This window comes from Nerophis ophidion, linkage group LG18 (genome assembly GCF_033978795.1).
Source record: "Nerophis ophidion isolate RoL-2023_Sa linkage group LG18, RoL_Noph_v1.0, whole genome shotgun sequence".
Lineage (NCBI taxonomy): Eukaryota > Metazoa > Chordata > Actinopteri > Syngnathiformes > Syngnathidae > Nerophis > Nerophis ophidion.
This window is the reverse complement of record NC_084628.1, coordinates 36,445,369-36,464,960: the sequence shown is the minus strand read 5'-3', so window position 1 is coordinate 36,464,960 and position 19,592 is coordinate 36,445,369. Positions and strand designations below refer to the sequence as shown.

At 36.8% G+C, this 19,592-nt stretch overlaps 2 protein-coding genes across 2 annotated transcripts in view; one reads left to right on the top strand and one right to left on the bottom strand.

Moving 5' to 3' along the window:
• dixdc1a (DIX domain containing 1a) overlaps nt 1-1,980 on the bottom strand; it is a 52,127-nt gene extending 50,147 nt beyond the window's left edge. The window contains exon 1 of the mRNA XM_061878057.1: nt 1,962-1,980. The gene's annotated coding sequence lies outside the window, so the exon portion shown is untranslated. The remainder of the gene's footprint in view (nt 1-1,961) is intronic.
• On the top strand, nt 1,642-19,169 carry nkapd1 (NKAP domain containing 1). Its single transcript, XM_061878059.1, has 6 exons — nt 1,642-1,821; nt 2,271-2,347; nt 7,078-7,151; nt 7,215-7,334; nt 7,408-7,461; nt 18,166-19,169. Exons 2-6 carry the CDS (start codon nt 2,279-2,281, stop codon nt 18,581-18,583), a joined length of 735 nt encoding a protein of 244 aa, XP_061734043.1. The 5' UTR covers nt 1,642-1,821; nt 2,271-2,278; the 3' UTR covers nt 18,584-19,169.
• The last annotated feature ends 423 nt before the right edge of the window (nt 19,170-19,592 follow it).

Below are 19,592 nucleotides of genomic sequence, written 5' to 3'. Positions count from 1 at the left end.
GTCGCCACCTCAATATATATATATATATATATATATATATACATACATATATATATATATATATATACATATATATATATATACACATATATATACATATATATATACACATATATATATATACACATATATATATATATATACATATATACTTATATATATATATATATATATATATATATGTATATATATATACACATATATATACATATATATATATATTTATATATTATATTTGATTATTATTCTTAATGTATTATTACTATTATTATATCATTATTCTTTTTTCTTTATTTAATTGACTCATCTGCAATTATTTTTATTTGTTTTCTTGCTGTCTTTTTTTAGGGCGGATGGCATTGTTGGGATACAAACAAAAAGATATTTTGACATATATATATATACATGTATGTATGTATTAAAAAATATATATATCTACATACATACATACATACATACATACATATATATATATATCAATCAATCAATGTTCATTTATATAGCCCTAAATCACTAGTGTCTCAAAGGGCCGCACAAACCACTACGACATCCTCGGTATATATATATATATATATATATATATATATATATATATATATTGTAATTATTATTTACTATCTGTTATTATTTGACTTTATTTCTGATTATTTATTATTATTAATATTATATTATTATTATTCTTTCTTTTCTCTTTATTTAATTGACTTATTTGCTAATAATTTTATTTTGTTTTCTTGTTTCTTTCTTTTGGGGTGGTGGCATCATTGGGATACAAACAAAAAGATATTTTGACACACACACACACATATATATATATATATATATATATATATATATATATATATATATATATATATATATATGAATATATACATACATATATATGTATATATATTGTCATTATTATTTACTGTATGTTTATATCATTTTGATTATTATTATTGATTTACTATTATTATAGTATTATTATCTTTTTCTTTTTACTTTATTTAATTGACTCATCTGCAAATATTTTTGTTTTGTTTTCTTGCTGTTCCTTTTTTCTGGGGGGTGGTGGCATCGTTGGGATATAAACAAAAAAAATATTTGGACATTTAGAGCAGACACCAGATATATGATGTATGTAAATATGATGTAATGCATAGGAATGTCTGATGCTGCTTGTCAATAAAATATAAATATTTTTTTGTCTTTATTCTGCACGATTGACACATATATTTCATTACAATCACATTTCAAGTACTGTAAAAAGCATCAGTCTGTTGTCGACGACCAGTATCGCCCACTGTTCCAATTGGAGTTTGGCGAATCAGAGGCTAACTTCCTGTTTGTTATGAATCTCCAGACAATACTTTGTGTTTTATCTAAATAAAAAAAAACAACCATATATAAAAAATATTTATGGAACATACAATATTTTATAATCAACGTGAACCTAACATAAAAACGTTATTTTTGAGTCTTCTCTCTAAAAACAAACTAACACAACCACGTGAAGAATGGAACGCCTCCTTTACGTACTCACCAATAAACATTCAGCTGACGTTTGGCGGGTGAGCTTGCTTTATGCTAAAGGACCTCTCATACGGGCGGTTTAAATCCCCTTCACTCATAGGCTCAGACTGTGATTGACAGATTCCCCAGCCAATCGACGACATGGCTTTACTCTGACGCATAAGGCGTGATGACGACAACGGAAGCAAAAAGCGAAGCCCACAAGCGATGTAATTCACCCAAAGCTTTCCTTCTCTGTCTTTTAAAACTCCACGCTTTGGCCAAATAAAATCGACATTAGCCCACCTGTCCCGTCGTCAAACAAACGTAAGTACAATAAATCCTCATTTCCATCCTGTTTAGGCGACCGTTTTTGCGAGTCTGGACCATACGCTTCCTCCAGCTGCGGGCTGATACATTGTGTACGATAGATTATTACCGATATAGAAAGTTAAAATACCACTCACCGATTATCACTCCTAACACGAGGTGTGGTGAAATTATCCTCTGCATTTGACCCACCTTGTTCCACCCCCTGGAAGGTGAGGGGAGCAGTGAGCAGCAGCGGTAGCCACGCTCAAGAATAATTTTGGTGGTTTAATCCCCAATTCCAACCCTTGATGCTGAGTCCCAAGCAGGAAGGTAATGAGTCCAATTTTTTATAGTCTTTGGAATGACTTCGGGTTTGAACTCACGACCTACCGATAAGCTAGTCGTTTCTTGGCTTACCTTATAATCAGTTTGTGTGACCACGTTTTTCTTCTGTCCCACGTCAGGATCCATCATGTCGAAGCAGACCCTGGGGAAGAAATATCTAAGGAATATCATCCGTCATACCGATGCTCACAACAAGGTGAACACCCACCTTTAAAAGGCCTACTGAAATGAGATTTTCTTATTTAAACGGGGATAGCAGGTCCATTCTATGTGTCATACTTGATCGTGATATTGCTATATTTTTGCTGAAAGGATTTAGTAGAGAACATCCACGATAAAGTTCACAACTTTCGGTGCTAAGAGAAATGCCGATGACGTCACATGTTTGATGGCTCCTCACATATTCACATTGTTTTTAATGGGAGCCTCCATCAAAAAGTGCTATTCAGACTGAGAAAACGACAATTTCCCCAATGGTTTGAGCGAGGATGAAAGATTCGTGTTTGAGGATATTGATAGCGACGGACTAGAAAAAAAAAACGCGATTGCATTGGGACGGATTCTGACGTTTTTAGACACATTTACTAGGTTAATTCTGGGAAATCCCTTATCTTTCTATTGTGTTGCTAGTGTTTTAGTGAGTTAAATAGTACCTGATAGTCGGAAGGGTGTCTCCACGGGTGTGTTGACGCGCAGTGTCTCAGGGGAGTCGACGGCAGCTACAGTTGTGATCAAAATTATTCATCCCCCACACAATTTTGGTGTTTTAGCAAGTTGGACATTTATTCCGTATTTTGTTTATAGTCATATCAAATAAAGAGGCATTAAATAGACAAATGCAACTTGAATTACAACATTATATTTTGTAACATACCAAACAGTGTAATTTCTCTGAATATCTCATTGACAAAATTATTCAACCCCTTGAAGATCATAACTCTTAAGAACAGAATTTGAATAAGGTCTTTTCAATCAGGTGTTGAAAACACCTGTAGAAGTGATTAGAACCATAACGAGCAACAATTAAACTGATTGAAAAAGACTGACGCTAAGCTTCTTGTAGATGGTCAATGGTGTATTTGCAACATGGTGAAGTCCAGGGAGTGGTCAAAGAAGTCAAGAGAGGAGGTAATTTCTCTTCATAAGAAAGGATATGGATATAAGAGCATAGCAAATACATTATACATTCCAAGAGACCGTTGGGAGCATAATTCGCAAGTTTAAAGCTAAAAGCACAGTGGAAACACTCCCTGGGCGGGATAGAAAGAGGATGCTGTGTGCAACTGCTGTCCGGTATTTGAAGCGTACAGTGGTGAAAAACCCCCGGGTAACAGCTGAGGAACTACAACAGGACATTGCAGAGAGGGGAACGCAGGTTTCGTCCCAGACAGTAAGGCGCGCACTACGAGATGAAGGCCTCCATGCCAGAACTCCCAGGCGCGCCCCACTTCTGACTACCAGGCACAAGTAAAATAGACTCCAGTATGCCAAAAATCATCTGGACAAACCCCAAAGGTTTTGGGAAACTGTTCTATGGAGTAATGAGACAAAATAGGGAACTCTTTGGGCCAATGAACCAACTTTATGTCTGGAGGAGAAAAAAATGAAGTTTACAAAGAGAAGAACACCTTGCCTACTGTTAAGCATGGTGGGGGGTCAATCATGCTCTGGGGCTGTTTCTCTGCCTCAGGTACCGGGAATCTCCAGCGTGTTCAAGGCATTATGAATTCTATTTCCTACCAGGATATATTAGCTGCAAATGTCATGAAGTCAGTGAGGAAGCTGAGGCTTGGGAGACGTTGGACCTTCCAACAGGACAAGGATCCCAAGTATACCTCCAAATGTACATCAGAGTGGTTGCAGAAGAAGGGCTGGAAGACTCTGGAGTGGCCTTCACAGTCGTCAGACCTAAATCCTCTAGAAAAGCTGTGGTGGGACTTGAAGAAGGCAGTTGCAGCACGCAAGCCCAAGAATATGAATGAATTGGAGGCCTTTGCCCAAGAGGAATGGGCTAAAATACCTGTAGATGGTTGCAAGAAGCTTGTGTCCGCTTATGTATCACCTTTGAAAGATGTCATTACTGCCAAAGGCTGTTCTACTAAGTACTAAAGATGCATGGAACTAGGGGGTTGAATCAATTATGTCAATGAGATATTAAGAAAAATGCCCTTTTTTGCTATTTTGTAAAATACAGTGTTATAATTTAAGTTGCATTTGTCTATTTGACACATCTTTATTTGATATGACTAAACAAAATACGGAATAAATGTCCAACTTGCTAAAACACCAAAATTGTGTGGGGGTTGAATAATTTTGATAACTTTATGGGCGGCACAAGCTCAGCTTTTCTCCGGTAAGAACTGACTTTTTAACCACAATTTTCTCACCGAAACCTGCTGGTTGACAAGTGGTCGGGATCCATGTTCGCTTGACCGCTCTGATCCATAGGAAAGTTTCACCTCCAGGAATTTTAAACAAGGAATCACTGTGTTTGTGTGGCTAAAGGCTAAAGCTTCACAACTCCATCTTTCTACTGTGACTTCTCCAATATTAATTGAACAAATTGCAAAAGATTCAGCAACACAGATGTCCCAAAAAAACTGTATAATTATGCCGTTAAAGCAGACGACTTTTAGCTGTGTGTGTGTGCAGCGCTCATACTTCCTATAAACCCGTGACGTCTTGCGTACACATCATTACACGACGTTTTGAAGACGAAACTCACGGGAAATTTAAAATTGCAATTCAGTAAACTAAACTGGCCGTGTTGGCATGTGTTGCAATGTTGATATTTCATCATTGATATATAAACTATCAGACTGTGTGGTGGGTAGTAGTGGCTTTCAGTAGCCACTCTTACCTGTAAAAACTTTAAATTTAAAATGTTAATTTTTGTGATGATAAATGGTCCACAAATATATCAGGGGGGATGGTGGTAAAAACATTTTTTCAAGACAATATCCTAAAAGTGTTTACAAAAGTAAAGAGAGAAAACATGAGTATCCACCCAGCCATCCATCCATTTTTCTTCCGCCTATCCGAGGTTGGGTCACGGGGGCAGCAGCCTAAGCATGTTCCATAAATACTGAGAAGATTTCTTTTTTTGTGAAGAAATGTTTAGAATGAAGTTGATGAACCCAGATGGATCTCTATTACAATCCCCAAAGAGGGCACTTTAAGTTGATGATTACTTCTATGTGTAGAAATCTTTATTTATAATTGAATCACTTGGTTATTTTTCAACAAGTTATTAGTTATTTTTATATATTTTTTTCCAAATAGTTCAAGAAAGACCACTACAAATGAGCAATATTTTTCACTATTGTACAATTTAATAAATCAGAGACTGATGACATAGTGCTTTATTTTACTTCTCTTTTTTTCAACCCAAAAAATGCTTTGCTCTGATTAGGTGGTACTTGAATTAAAAAAATGTTCACAGGGGGTACATCACTGTAAAAAGGTTGAGAACCACTGGTATAGAGATGTCCCAATTTGACATAGTTGTCAAAGATAACCTGGCAATAATTAATAGTACTATTTTGCAAGGTAAACTTTTCATTCATACAAGTCGATTCCTTAAAGTGAAATACAAATTCTCAAATTGGTCTAATGCAGTGGTTCTCAAACTTTTTTTAGTGATGTACCCCTTGAGAACATTTTTTTAATTCAAGTACCCCCGAATCAGAGCAAAGAATTGTTGGTTGAAAAAAGATAAAGAAGTAAAATACAGCACTATGTCATCAGTTTCTGATTTATTAAATTGTATAACTGTAAAATATTGCTCATTTGTAGTGGTCTTTCTTGAACTATTTGGGAACAAAAGATAAAAATAACTAAAAACTTGTTGAAAAATAAACAAGTGATCCAATTATAAATAAAGATTTCTACACAGAAGTAATCATCAACTTAAAGTGCCCTCTTTGGGGATTGTAATAGAGATCCATCTGGATTCATCAACTTCATTCTAAACATTTCTTCACAAAAAAAGAAAGCTTTAACATCAATATTTATGGAACATGTCCACAAAAAATTTTCCCCAAAAGTGTTTGATTGTGAGGCATTAAAGGCCACAAAATGCAACGGGTCAGACCCACAAACGCTGGCTGGGTAACAACAATATGAACGTTGCACGGAAAATTTCTCTGTCAATTTTGCATCTCACAGGGATTCTTTTGTGTTTCTGCACCTGCGGTTCCCACACAAGGCTGCAACATTGTTTGTCAACACTGTCTGCTCTCATTTTCTCGCACATTTCACCCTCTGATGTTCTGTGTACCTACCATCCGTCCTTAAATTTTTTTGATTGAATGATACTTCTATTAGTAGATTGCGCAGTTCAGTACATATTCCGTACAATTGACCACTAAATGGTAACTAAATGGTAACTCTGTGCTTCTCCTTACGTCCGTGTTCACAGCGGCGTTTTAAAAAGTCGTAGGTTATACTTTTTGAAACCGATAACGATCATTTTGGAATCGATACGGATCATTTCCGATATTACATTTTAAAGCATTTATCGGAAATCTCTAATTAAAATGCATGACAATGTTTTATATTTTGAACGTTATTTTTAACACTGTGATTACCAGTGGAATTATTCATTACTTATCAGGTTAAGCAATGTCAGCTAAGACTTATCTGAGAGCCAGATGCAGTCATCAAAAGAGCCACATCTGGCTCTAGAGCCATAGGTTTCCTACCCCTGCACTAGATGGAGCCGGCGTACCACTCGTGGTACCCATACCACAGGTTGAGAATCCTTGCAGGAGACCACAATAATGCATAGTATTGACTGAATACCTCTGACAATAACAATTAGAAGTAAGCATTAGATGGTGCAGATTTACCTCATTAAGCAGCCTTTCTGTGAGAATAACAGCATTATAAGCTGAGCCCAATAATTACTTACCGCCTGCACTATAGATCCAGGAAGAGACCGAGATGTGGAAGATGCGAGACATGGAAGTCAATCACGTGAGCGACGAAAAGACAATCAGGTAGGAGCAGCTTCGCTTTCTAACAAATCACTTTTTGCTGACATATTTAATTGATTTATTCAGGGGTCACATGCACTGTGATCGAATGTCCTATCAGTCCAGAGTCTCCTCGGACCACGACGACAGGGAGGCTCGATACTGGACGCGGAAGCTCTATGAATTCGAGGACAACGATCCCGACAGGTTTGGAAGTGGTGCATCATGTCTGCACTCGGGTGTTGCCGTGATTGCAAATATGGAACAATTCTCTCTGCAGATGGGGACACAGTGGCTTCAAGGAGCTTTACCCAGAGGAGTTTGGGAGTGACAGGTAAAGAGGCAACACTGCAAACAATTCACTTATTTTGTTCACGATCATTATAAAGACATGACAACGGAGGTATCTTTTTCAATGCATTCTAGCTTTTAAATAAAAGTCATACAGTGCAACCAATTGGCCCATAAAACAATATTCAATTGAAATTTCATGATTAATAGTGATATTATAAGCGTTAACGCAGACAAACTATTCGGTGGTAACCTATTTCCTTGCTTCCCTGCTCGTGGAAGTTTATTGTAGATCATAAATCATGCCTCACCTGGAAAGTAGAAGAACCAGGATGTAATCGGACCAGTTGGTACATTTTGACAGCCAATTTACACCCGTAAATGGCGAGAACTACACGAAAAGACGCTTGGTTACAGCCCTATTTCTTGCTTCACGTGGCTTATAAGTAGAGATGTCCGATAAAGGCTTTTTTGCCGATATTGTTCAACTCTTAATCACCGATTCCGATATCAACCGATACTGATATATACAGTCGTGGAATTAAGACATTTTTATGCCTAATTTTATTGTGATGCGTTAAACAATGTAACAAGTTTTTCCAAAATAAATCAACTCAAGTTATGGGAAAAAAATGCCAACATGGCACTGGCATATTTATTATTGAAGTCACAAAGTGCATTATTTTTTTTAACATGCCTCAAAACTGCAGCTTGGAATTTGGGACATGCTCTCCCTGCACTGCAAAAACTGAAATCTAAGTAAGATGAAATATCTCAAATAAGGGTGATATTTGCTTATTTTCTTTCTGATAAGATAATTCTTCTCACTAAGCAGATTTTTTGTTAGAGGGTTTTACTTGTTTTAAGGGTTTTGGTCCAAAATGATCTAAGTAAGATATTACAGCTTGTAGCTGAGATTTTATGATCTATGATGCAAAGCTGTGTCATTAACACTCACAATTATAAAACTACTTTTTAAAGTTATAATTTCTTACTTCAAGCCTGAAAAAAAAATCATAATGCCGAGCACATTATGTCACGATAGTGGCACTAGCATTTACTTATTTTAGAATATTTTTCAACATATTAAGCAAAAATATCTATATTTTTTTACCAAGAAAAGTGCACTTATTAGTGAGAATATACTTATTTTAAGCTATTTTTGGGTTTATTAAGGTTAGCTAATTTTACTTGTTTTGGAAAGTCTTGACAAGCCAAAATTTCTTGTTCTATTGGCAGATAATTTTGCTTAGTTCAAGTAAAATACCCCTCATTTTTGTATTTTTTTCTTGTTTTTGAACACTGACTTTTTGCAGTGTGAGATCCACTACAACTATGGGAAGTATTATTATACTTTGACTTTTAAAAAGTGCATTATTTTTTTTAACATGCCTCAAAACCGCAGCTTGGAATTTGGGACATGCTCTCCCGCACTGCAAAAACTGAAATCTAAGTAAGATGAAATATCTCAAATAAGGGTGATATTTGCTTATTTTCTGTCTGATAAGATAATTCTTCTCACTAAGCAGATTTTATGTTAGAGGGTTTTACTTGTTTTAAGGGTTTTGGTCCAAAATGATCTAAGTAAGATATTACAGCTTGTTGCTGAGATTTTATGATCTATGATGCAAAGCAGTGTCATCAACACTCACAAGTATAAAACAAATTTTTTAAAGTAATAATTTCTTACTTCAAACCTGAAAAAAAATCATAATGCCGAGCACATATTATGTCACGATAATGGCACTAGCATTTACCTATTTTAGAATATTTTTTAACATTGAGCAAAAAGGTCTTTTTTTTTTTTTATCAAGAAAAGTGCACTTGTTATTAGTGAGAATATACTTATTTTAAGCTATTTTTTGGTTTATTGAGGTTAGCTAATTTTACTTGTTTTGGAAAGTCTTGACAAGCCAAAATTTCTTGTTCTATTGGCATATAATTTTGCTTAGTTCAAGTAAAATACCCCTCATTTTTGTATTTTTTTCTTGTTTTTGAACACTGACTTTTTGCAGTGTGAGATCCACTACAATTATGGGAAGTATTATACTTTGACTTTCACGAGGTGCATTATTTTGAATTTTTCTTAAAACATGCCTCAAAACAACAGCTACAAAAACAATGAAGGCACACAGCTTCAGTCCAGAGTAATAAAGTAAACGATAACATAGTCCTCCTTGAGTAGACTGCCTGGCATACTGTATAACAGGAAATTATAAACTGGGCTCAATCTGCCCTGTAACGTATTTGTATTAGAAACAAATGTGCTGCAAGCTAGTGGTGAGTGCTTGAAGTGGCCTAGCAGTCAGCCAGAGCTTCTGATATGCTGTGTTGAGACGGGTAGTTTTTGTTGTATTTTTGTTTTTCTCGGCGGAGTCTTTAAGCGACAACTGTGTGGTACTACTTTTTTTCCGCTCTTTAGATTTTCATCCATCTTCCGCTTGTATTCATCGTGTATCTCCTTATGATTTTTGAAGAGGTGGGAGATCAAATTGCTCGTATTAAAGGAAGACGTCTTGGTGCCTCCTATAACCAACTTTTTGCAGTCATTGCAAATTGCCAGTTTTTTATCCGTCACAGACCCCTTAAAATAATCCCAAACCATCACCGAGCGAGCTGGCTTTTTTCTACAGCACCGGCAACAACACACTTTTGTTATGCTCCTATTGCGGCGGTTTGATGATGTCCTCAAGCGTCGCCAATAAACCTTTAATGCCGCAGTCGTCAACTCCTGTGTTGTGTGTGGGAGAGCGGCGTTTTAAAGTCATGAATTTTACTTTTTGAAACAATTTCCAATATTAAATTTTAAAGCATTTATCGGCCGATAATATCGGACTGGCGATATTATCGGCCGATAAATCTCTAATTTTAACTTTCAAGTAAAAGTCCGCCTCCAGCACAACCGTTTCGCCCATGAAACCCAATACAATTTTTTTTAAAAAGTGCCAACAATACTCAATTGAAATTTCATGATTATTAGTGATATTGTTATAAGCGGTAACGCAGACAAACTATTTGTGATCACAAGCTTGTCTACATCGAGTGGTAACCCATTTCCTCGTGGAAGTTTATTGTAGATCATAAATCATGCCTCTCACCTGGATAGTAGAAGAACCAGGATGTAATCCGACCAGTTGGTCCACGTTGACATAGGGATGGGTGATATATCGATTTACTCGATATATCGCGGGTTTGTCTCTGTGCGATATAGAAAATGATTATATTGTGATATTTGAGTATAAGTTCTTACGCAGTTGCTTTTAGCTGCGGGCATTACACTGCAGGCGTTTCCCGCTCTTGTCCCTCCTTCTCACAGAGACTTAAAACAAGAGCATCTTCTTACATACGTCACTTTGTTTTTACTTGGTATTTACTGTTTTACTCGGATAATACTTTGTTTATACTAAGTATTTACCTGGTAGTTACTTTGTTTTTACTTTGTAGCTACTTGGTATTCACTTTGTTTTTATTAGGTAATTACTTTGTTTTTACCTGGTATTTACTAGGTTTTGTTTTCTGTCACACGCTCCCGTGGAGCAGACAGGTAGCCACATGGTAATGTTAGCTGTGATGCTAACGGTGCAGTGCGGGTGGTAATACGAGAGAAAAAAGCTGCGCATCTGGTAACGAATGAAGAATTAATTCCCAAGAAAAAGAGCATGGGGTCCATTGTCTGGTGGTGGTTTGGCTTCAAGCGGGAAGATGTTGAAGAATTATGAGGCAAAAGCTTGGCCACAAAAGGTGTCAAACTCTGGCCCGCAATCCCAATTTTGGCCCGCTGTTTAATTTCATCTGGCCCTTGAGGCAATATCAAATTAACATTAGAGCTGGCCCGCCGGTAACACCACATTCACCGCTAATTCTCATACTTGCCAACCCTTCCCGATTTTCCCGGGAGACTCTCGAAGTTTAGTGCCCTTCCCGAAAATCTTCCTTGGCAACCATTCTCCCGATTTCCACCCGGACAACAATATTGGGAGCGTGCCTTAAAGGCACTGCCTTTAGCGTCCTCTACAACATGTCGTCACGTCCTCTTTTCCTCCGTATAAACAGCGTGCTGGCCAAGTCACATAATATATGCGGCTTTCACACACACATACTTGTTCAACAGCCATACAGGTCACACTGAGGGTGGCCGTATAAACAACTTTAACATTGTTACAAATATGCGGCACACTGTGAACCCTCACCAAACAAGAATGACAAAACACATTTCGGGAGAACACCCGCGCCGTAACACAACATAAACACAACAGAACAAATACCCAGAACCCCTTGCAGCACTAACTCTTCCGGAACGCTATAATATACACCCCCGCTACCACCAAACCCCGCCCACCTCCTTTTTATTTTATTTTTGAAGTTATTAGCCTGTGGAAAAAGTTAATGTTGATATTTACCTCAGAAGGCTGCAAATAGAAAAGAGGCATTATTTTTTTTTTACTTAAATTGATGTTTTTTCGTTTGTTTTTTGAAAGTTGATTTTGCACTATTACGTTATATAAGCTCTGCCTGTTCCATGGGAGGAAGCCCGAGTACCCGTAGGGAAACCACGCAGTTACGGGGAGAGCATGCAAACTCCGCACAGAAAGATTCCGAGCGCGGGATTGAACCAGGATTACTCAGGACTTCGTATTGTGAGGCAGGTGCACTAACCCCGTGTTCTACCGTGCTGCCCTATTTAAGCCTTGCTTGTTCAATATTTATTGCAAAACTTGTTTTGGTCCCTACTAAAAGGTTAATTTGTTCAACCTTGGCCCACGGCTTTGTTCAGTTTTAAATTTTGGCCCACTCTGTATTTGAGTTTGACACCCCTGCGCGAGAGAATGAAGAGTGCGTGAAACTCCACATGTCAACATCTCCGTTCGGTGCCACACCCATAAAATGCCGAAGCAACTATTTCCAGATCAACACCGTATGAAAAAAATAGTCAACAACAGAAGTAGATAACGTCCGAAGGAACCTACCACATAGTGAAGGACTTACACTATTTAATTTGCTATTATGCAGCTCATTTTTATTTGACGATTATTGAAATATCTTGTGTGACATCATGCACAAAAGTGCACTTTATTTGTTTTAAACTATTGTAGTGGTGTTCTGTACAAAAAGTGCACTTTAATTTAGTGTTTTGAAAGTCATTTTAGTGACATCATGCACAAAAGTGCACTCATAGCTTGTTTTAAAATGTCTCTGACTTTTCCCCAACTTTCTGTTTGGGAAATGACATGAACCTTTGTGCCACTGCTAAATAACTAATAAATACAGTTTTGGTCAATTGACTTAGTTGTGATTTAAGTTTAAAATGAGCATATACCATATTTTTCGGACTATAAGTCGCTGTGTTTTTCATAGTTTGGCTAGGGGTGCAACATATACTCCGGAGCGACTTATGTGTGAGATTACTAACACATTACCGTAAAATATCAAATAATATTATTTATCTCGTTCGCGGAAGAGACAAAGAAAATGTCAGCAATCGTCACACGTCAACCAATAAGAATTCGGCGGGGTAGGGTCATGGCAGAAGTGCATTGTGGGTCATGGAATGCTAACTGCTATATGCTATATGCTACTGCCGTAGCTATTAAAATAGATCATTTCATCGTTGGCGGTAATTTATAAAAACTGAGAAGCGCTGAAGAAAAATGGCACCGAAAAGGAAATCATGTACTGCAGATTACAAGTTGCAGAGTTGTTTAGAAGCAACATCGAGGAAGATTTCATGGGATTTATCGATTAGGAGTGACAGATTGTTTGGTAAAGGTATAGCATGTTCTATATGTTATAGTTATTTGAATGACTCTTACCATAATATGTTAGGTTAACATGCCAGGCACCTTCTCCGTTGGTTATTTATGTCTCATATAACGTACACTTATTCAGCCTGTTGTTCACTATTCTTTATTTATTTTAAATTGCCTTTCAAATGTCTATTCTTGGTGTTGGATTTTAAGAAATACATTTCCCCCAAAAATGCGACTTATACTCCAGTGCGACGTATATATGTTTTTTTCCTTCTTTATTATGCATTTTCGGACGAAAAATACGGTATTAATGCAGTATGAAGAAGAATGTTTGAATGTAGACACATAGAATCATCATACTGCTGTGATTGTATGCATCAAGTGTTCATTCAAGGCTAAGGCAAAACATCCAGATATATATGGTGTATTGTGACCTGTCCTAAAAATATCGAGATATTAATAAAAGGCCATATCGCCCAGCCCTATTTTGACAGTTAAACCAAAAAGACGCTTGGTTTAACCCCTATTTTTTCTTTCGCGTGGCTTATAAGTCATTCTTAATTTTGAATGGGACTCCAACAAGATGGGGGTGTAGTGGGTAGAGCGGCTGTGCCAGAAACCTGAGAATGGCAGGTTTGCTCCCCGCCTTTTACCATCCAAAATTGCTGCCGTTGTGTCCACTTCACCCTCACCTCCCGGTGCCACTCACACTGGTAAATGAAAGGTGAATGATAAATGGTGGCCGGTGCAAACTGGCAGCCACAAGTGGAGGAGTTCAAGTATTTTGGGGTCTTGTTCACGAGTGAGGGAAGAATTGAACGCAAAATTGACAGACAGATGCAGTTACTGTTCCGATCTGTTATGGTGGAGAGGGAGCTGAGCCAGAAGGCAAAGCTCCTGATTTACCGGTCAGTCTATGTTCCGTAGCTCACTTATGGTCACAAGCTTTAAGTAATGACCGAAAGAACAATATAAGCAGCAGAAATTAGTTTCTTCTGGGGTCACCCTCAGATCGGGTGAGCGGCCATCTGGGAGAGGCTGGAGAGTAAAGCCGCTGCTCCTTCACGTCGGCATCAACTACAGATGCCTCCTGGACGCCTTTGGGCATGTCCAGCCGGGAGGGGGCCTCGGGCACACCTGGAACACGCCGGAGGGGCTATGTCTCAGAGCTGACCTCGGTGTCCCGCCATAAAGGTGGCCGGGGACAGGGACGTCTGGGCAGCTCTGCTTAGACTGCTGCCCCTGCGACCCAGACTCTGATAAACAGCGGCACAATAAATGGATGGACAGCTCACCTTAAAATTTTAAGTCGGGGCACTCTTAAATTGAGGTATTCTTGTATAAAGGATTTAAGAATAGAGGTTGAGGTGTCACAGTTGTGACTAAAATCATCAGAGTAATTATTATTATTGCAGTATTGCAAAATATTGAAGTATTTATTCACACACTAAAATCTTTTGTCCGAGTTATGTTTTTAAATAGTTTAAGATAAATAAACGCACTGTTATAAAAAACATTATTTTGCACGTTTGTCGTTTCTTATGCTTCACTGATTTTTCTAGAAAAAGTGAAAAAAAAATTCGGAATGAGTTGAAATGGTTGGTGTTGGAATTTTTCAAATCGGTCGAGAAATGTCGAAGTAGTAACATTTTCAACTGAAAAATGGTATTACGGAATTTTGGGAAAACCGGGAATTTTTCCAGTTTAAAAACAAACTGGGTTTTTTTGTCGTGATTAAGAGGAATGTTTGAACGTTAGAAAGGTTGAAGTGGGTTGAAAAATTGGGAAGGAGTCGTCGCCAAAAGGGCAATTCCTGGAATTTATTTTAACCAGGAACAAATTATAGTTTGAATTTCCAGAATGGTGGAAAATGTTGTAGGTAGAATGGTTTGAAATCGGTTAAAAACTGTGAATTGTGGAAGTTTATAAAATGACCAGTTAATTTTGAATGGGAAAAATGTCCCTGAAAACTGGGGATTTTATGGAAATCAGGGAATTTAAAAACATTGTTAAAGGAGAGAACAATTATGAACAGGCTGAATATTTTGAATTAGAAATTTGTAATTTTCTTGAAAATGGTAAAAAATTTAAAAGGTCTGAATGAGTTAAAATTCTTGGTGTTTGAATTTTTCAAAATCGGTCGAGAAATGTCGAGGTAGTAACATTTTTAACTGAGAAATGGTATTACGGAATTCCTGGAATTTTGGGAAAACCTGGAATTTTTCCAGTTCAAAAACAATCTTTGTATTTTTTGTCGTGATTAAGAGGAATTTTTGAACGTAGGAACGGTTGAAAAATGGGGAAGGAGTCGTCGCAAAAAGGGCAATTCCTGGAATTTATTTTAACTAGGAAAAAAATTATAGTTTGAATTTCCAGGTTGGTGGAAAATGTTGTAGGTAGAATGGTTTGAATCGGTTACAAACTGTGAATTGTGGAAGTTTATAAAATGACCAGTTAATTTTGAATGGGAAAAATGTCCCTGAAAACTGGGGATTTTATGGAAATCCGGGAATTTAAAAACATTGTTAAAGGAGAGAACAATTATGAACAGGCTGAATATTTTGAATTAGAAATGTTTAATTTTCTTGAAAATGGTAAAAAAACTTAAAAGGTCTGAATGAGTTGAAATTCTTGGTGTTGGAATTTTTCAAAATCGGTGGAGAAATGTTGAAGTAGTAACATTTTCAACTGAGAAATGGTATTACGGAATTCCTGGAATTTTGGGGAAACCTGGAATTTTTCCAGTTCAAAAACAAACTTTGTATTTTTTTTCGTGATTAAGAGGAATTTTTGAACGTAGGAACGGTTGAAGTGGGTTGAAAAATGGGGAAGGAGTCGTCGCCAAAAGGGCAATTCCTGGAATTTATTTTAACTAGGAAAAAAATTATAGTTTGAATTTCCAGGATGGTGGAAAATGTTGGTTTGAATCGGTTAAAAACTGTGAATTGTGGAAGTTTATAAAATGACCAGTTAATTTTGAATGGGAAAAATGTCCCTGAAAACTGGGGATTTTATGGAAATCAGGGAATTTAAAACATTGTTAAAGGAGAGAACAATTATGAACAGGCTGAATATTTTGAATTAGAAATTTTTAATTTTCTTGAAAATGGAAAAAATGTAAAAGGTCTGAATGAGTTAAAATTCTTGGTGTTGGAATTTTTCAAAATCGGTCGAGAAATGTCGATGTAGTAACATTTTTAACTGAGAAATGGTATTACGGAATTCCTGGAATTTTGGGAAAACCGGGAATTTTTCCAGTTCTAAAACAAACTTTGTATTTTTTGTCGTGATTAAGAGGAATTTTTGAACGTAGGAACGGTTGAAGTGGGTTGAAAAATGGGGAAGGAGTGTTCGCCAAAAGGGCAATTCCTGGAATTTATTTTAACTAGGAAAACAATTATAGTTTGAATTTCCAGGATGGTGGAAAATGTTGGTTTGAATCGGTTAAAAAACTGTGAATTGTGGAAGTTTATCAAATGACCAGTTAATTTTGAATGGGAAAAATGTCCCTGAAAACTGGGGATTTTATGGAAATCAGGGAATTTAAAAACATTGTTAAAGGAGAGAACAATTATGAACAGGCTGAATATTTTGAATTAGAAATTTTTAATTTTCTTGAAAATGGTAAAAAATTTAAAAGGTAGCAATTAGTTAAAATTCTTGGTGTTGGAATTTTTCAAAATCGGTCGAGAAATGTCAAAGTAGTAACATTTTTAACTGAGAAATGGTATTACGGAATTCCTGGAATTTTGGGAAAACCGGGAATTTTTCCAGTTCAAAAACAAACTTAGTATTTTTTGTCGTGATTAAGAGGAATTTTTGAACGTAGGAACGGTTGAAGTGGGTTGAAAAATGGGGAAGGAGTCGTCGCCAAAAGGGCAATTCCTGGAATTTATTTTAACTAGGAAAAAAATTATAGTTTGAATTTCCAGGATGGTGGAAAATGTTGGTTTGAATCGGTTAAAAACTGAATTGTGGAAGTTTATAAAATGACCAGTTAATTTTGAATGGGAAAAATGTCCCTGAAAACTGGGGATTTTATGGAAATCAGGGAATTTAAAAACATTGTTAAAGGAGAGAACAATTATGAACAGGCTGAATATTTTGAATTAGAAATTTTAGATTTTCTTGAAAATGGTAAAAAATTTAAAAGGTAGCAATTAGCCAAATGTATATGGGTAAATATGCTTCAATATACAAACTTTTACTAAAATATGGACTTTTTTTTTAAGCTGGAAGCAATTAGCAAAATGTAAATGTGCTTCAATATACAAACTTCTACTAAAATATGGACTTTTTAAAAGCTGGAAGCAATTAGCCAAATGTATTTGGATAAATGTGCTGCATTATACAAACTTTTACTTTTACCAAAATATGGACTTTTTTTAAGCTGGAAGCAATTAGCAAAATGTTAATGTGCTTCAATATACAAACTTCTACTAAAATGTGGACTTTTATTTAAGCTGGAAGCAATTAGCCAAATGTATCTGGGTAAACATGCTTCAATATACAAACTTTTACTAAAATATGGACTTTTTAAGCTGTAAGCAATTAGCCAAATGTAAATGTTCTTCAATATACAAACTTCTACTAAAATGTGGACTTTTATTTAAGCTGGAAGCAATTAGCCAAATGTATTTGGGTAAACATGCTACAATATACAAACTTTTACTTTTACCGAAATACAGACTTTTCTTTTAAGCTGGAAGCAATTAGCCAAATGTATATGGGTAAATGTGCTTCAATATACAAACTTTTACTAAAATATGGACTTTTTTTTAAGCTGGAAGCAAGCAAAATGTAAATGTGCTTCAATATACAAACTTCTAATAAAATATAGACTTTTTAAAACCTGGAAGCAATTAGCCAAATGTATTTGGATAAATGTGCTGCATTATACAAACTTTTACTTTTACCAAAATATGGACTTTTTTTAAGCTGGAAGCAATTAGCCAAATGGGTTTGAATAAATAACTGCTACTTTTCTGCACTATTTGTAGTGATAAAAGCAGTTCAAGCAAGAAGACGGAGCAGCACAGACACAGAGCGTCCAGGTCCAGACACTCCAAAAAATCTTCCCATAAGAAGAAGAAGCGGAAGAAAGAGGCGGAGGAGGGGAAGCGGAAAAGGTCCGAGGGGTCGTGCGCCGATCGCGGCACCAGCGACGACGGCGGCGGCGGCGGCAACGCGGACAAAGACAAGCAGAGGGAGACGAAAAGCCGACATCGGAGTAAGAAAAGCGACAAAGCGAGGGAGAGGAGGGACGAGGCAAGCGAGGAGGAGGGCGGCGGCCGACGGAGGCACAGTCACAAAAGGAGAAACCCGGACTCTCACAAACGCTCCGACTCGAAAAAGAAGCGGAGAAAAGACTGGCGAGCGGCGGGCGAGAAGAGCTCCGATGAAAGCTCCGGGGAATAAGACTTGCAGGGGATATCCTCACCTCAGGTCTTTTTCAACACTCCAAGGACCATTCCAACACTTTTTACTCTTTATACCTCTCAACTCGGGCTTACCGTTTTTCTTTTTAAAAATTGTATTTTAACATTGAATTACCAGCATTTTTTCCCAGGTGTGGTGCATGGTGTACCCTCCAGCTTGTCCCTCAACACAATAAGTGGCAGGACAATCATTCATTGCTGCATTTATTTTTTTAAAGTGGATTTTTCTGATTTTAAATGTTTTTTTTTTTTTGCAACTGAAGCCTCACGCAGCTCTAAATATAATATACAGAATATTAAAAAACTGAATCAATCTGACCTGTAAAGATTGGGCCTGCAATTCAACACGAAGGGCCTTCACTCTCTCACTAGGCGAGATGCAGTGTTTTTCAACCACTGTGCCGCGGCACACTAGTGCACCGTGAGGTATTGTTTGGTGTGCACAGGGAAAGGATGCAATTCTATTTAATTGGTCCCAAAAAATATTGTTTGCAAATCAATAAAATGTTGGAAACAATAGCTGATAGGCACACTGCAAAATGTGAAAAGGGATTTTTTTTGAAAATATATATATATAAAAAAATAATTGTCTGAATGAGTTGAAATGGTTTGTGTTGGAATGTTTGAAATGGGGCGAGAAATGTTCAAATTCTGAATTATTTGAACTAAGAAAAGTTCTCGGCCAATAGAATAAGAACAATTGGCTTGTCCAGACTTTCCAAAACAAGTAAAATTACCTCAATGAAAACAAAAATAATTTAAACCAAGTATATTCTCACTAATAGCAAGTGCACTTTTTCTGGTAGAAAAAAAATTAGACCTTTTTTGCCAACCTTGAGACCTCCGATTTCGGGAGGTGGGGGGTGGGGGTGGCGTATAATTCACCAACTCGAGTATTTCATATATATATATATATATATATATATATATATATACACACACACACACACACAGTGGGGCAAAAAAGTATTTAGTCAGCCACCGATTGG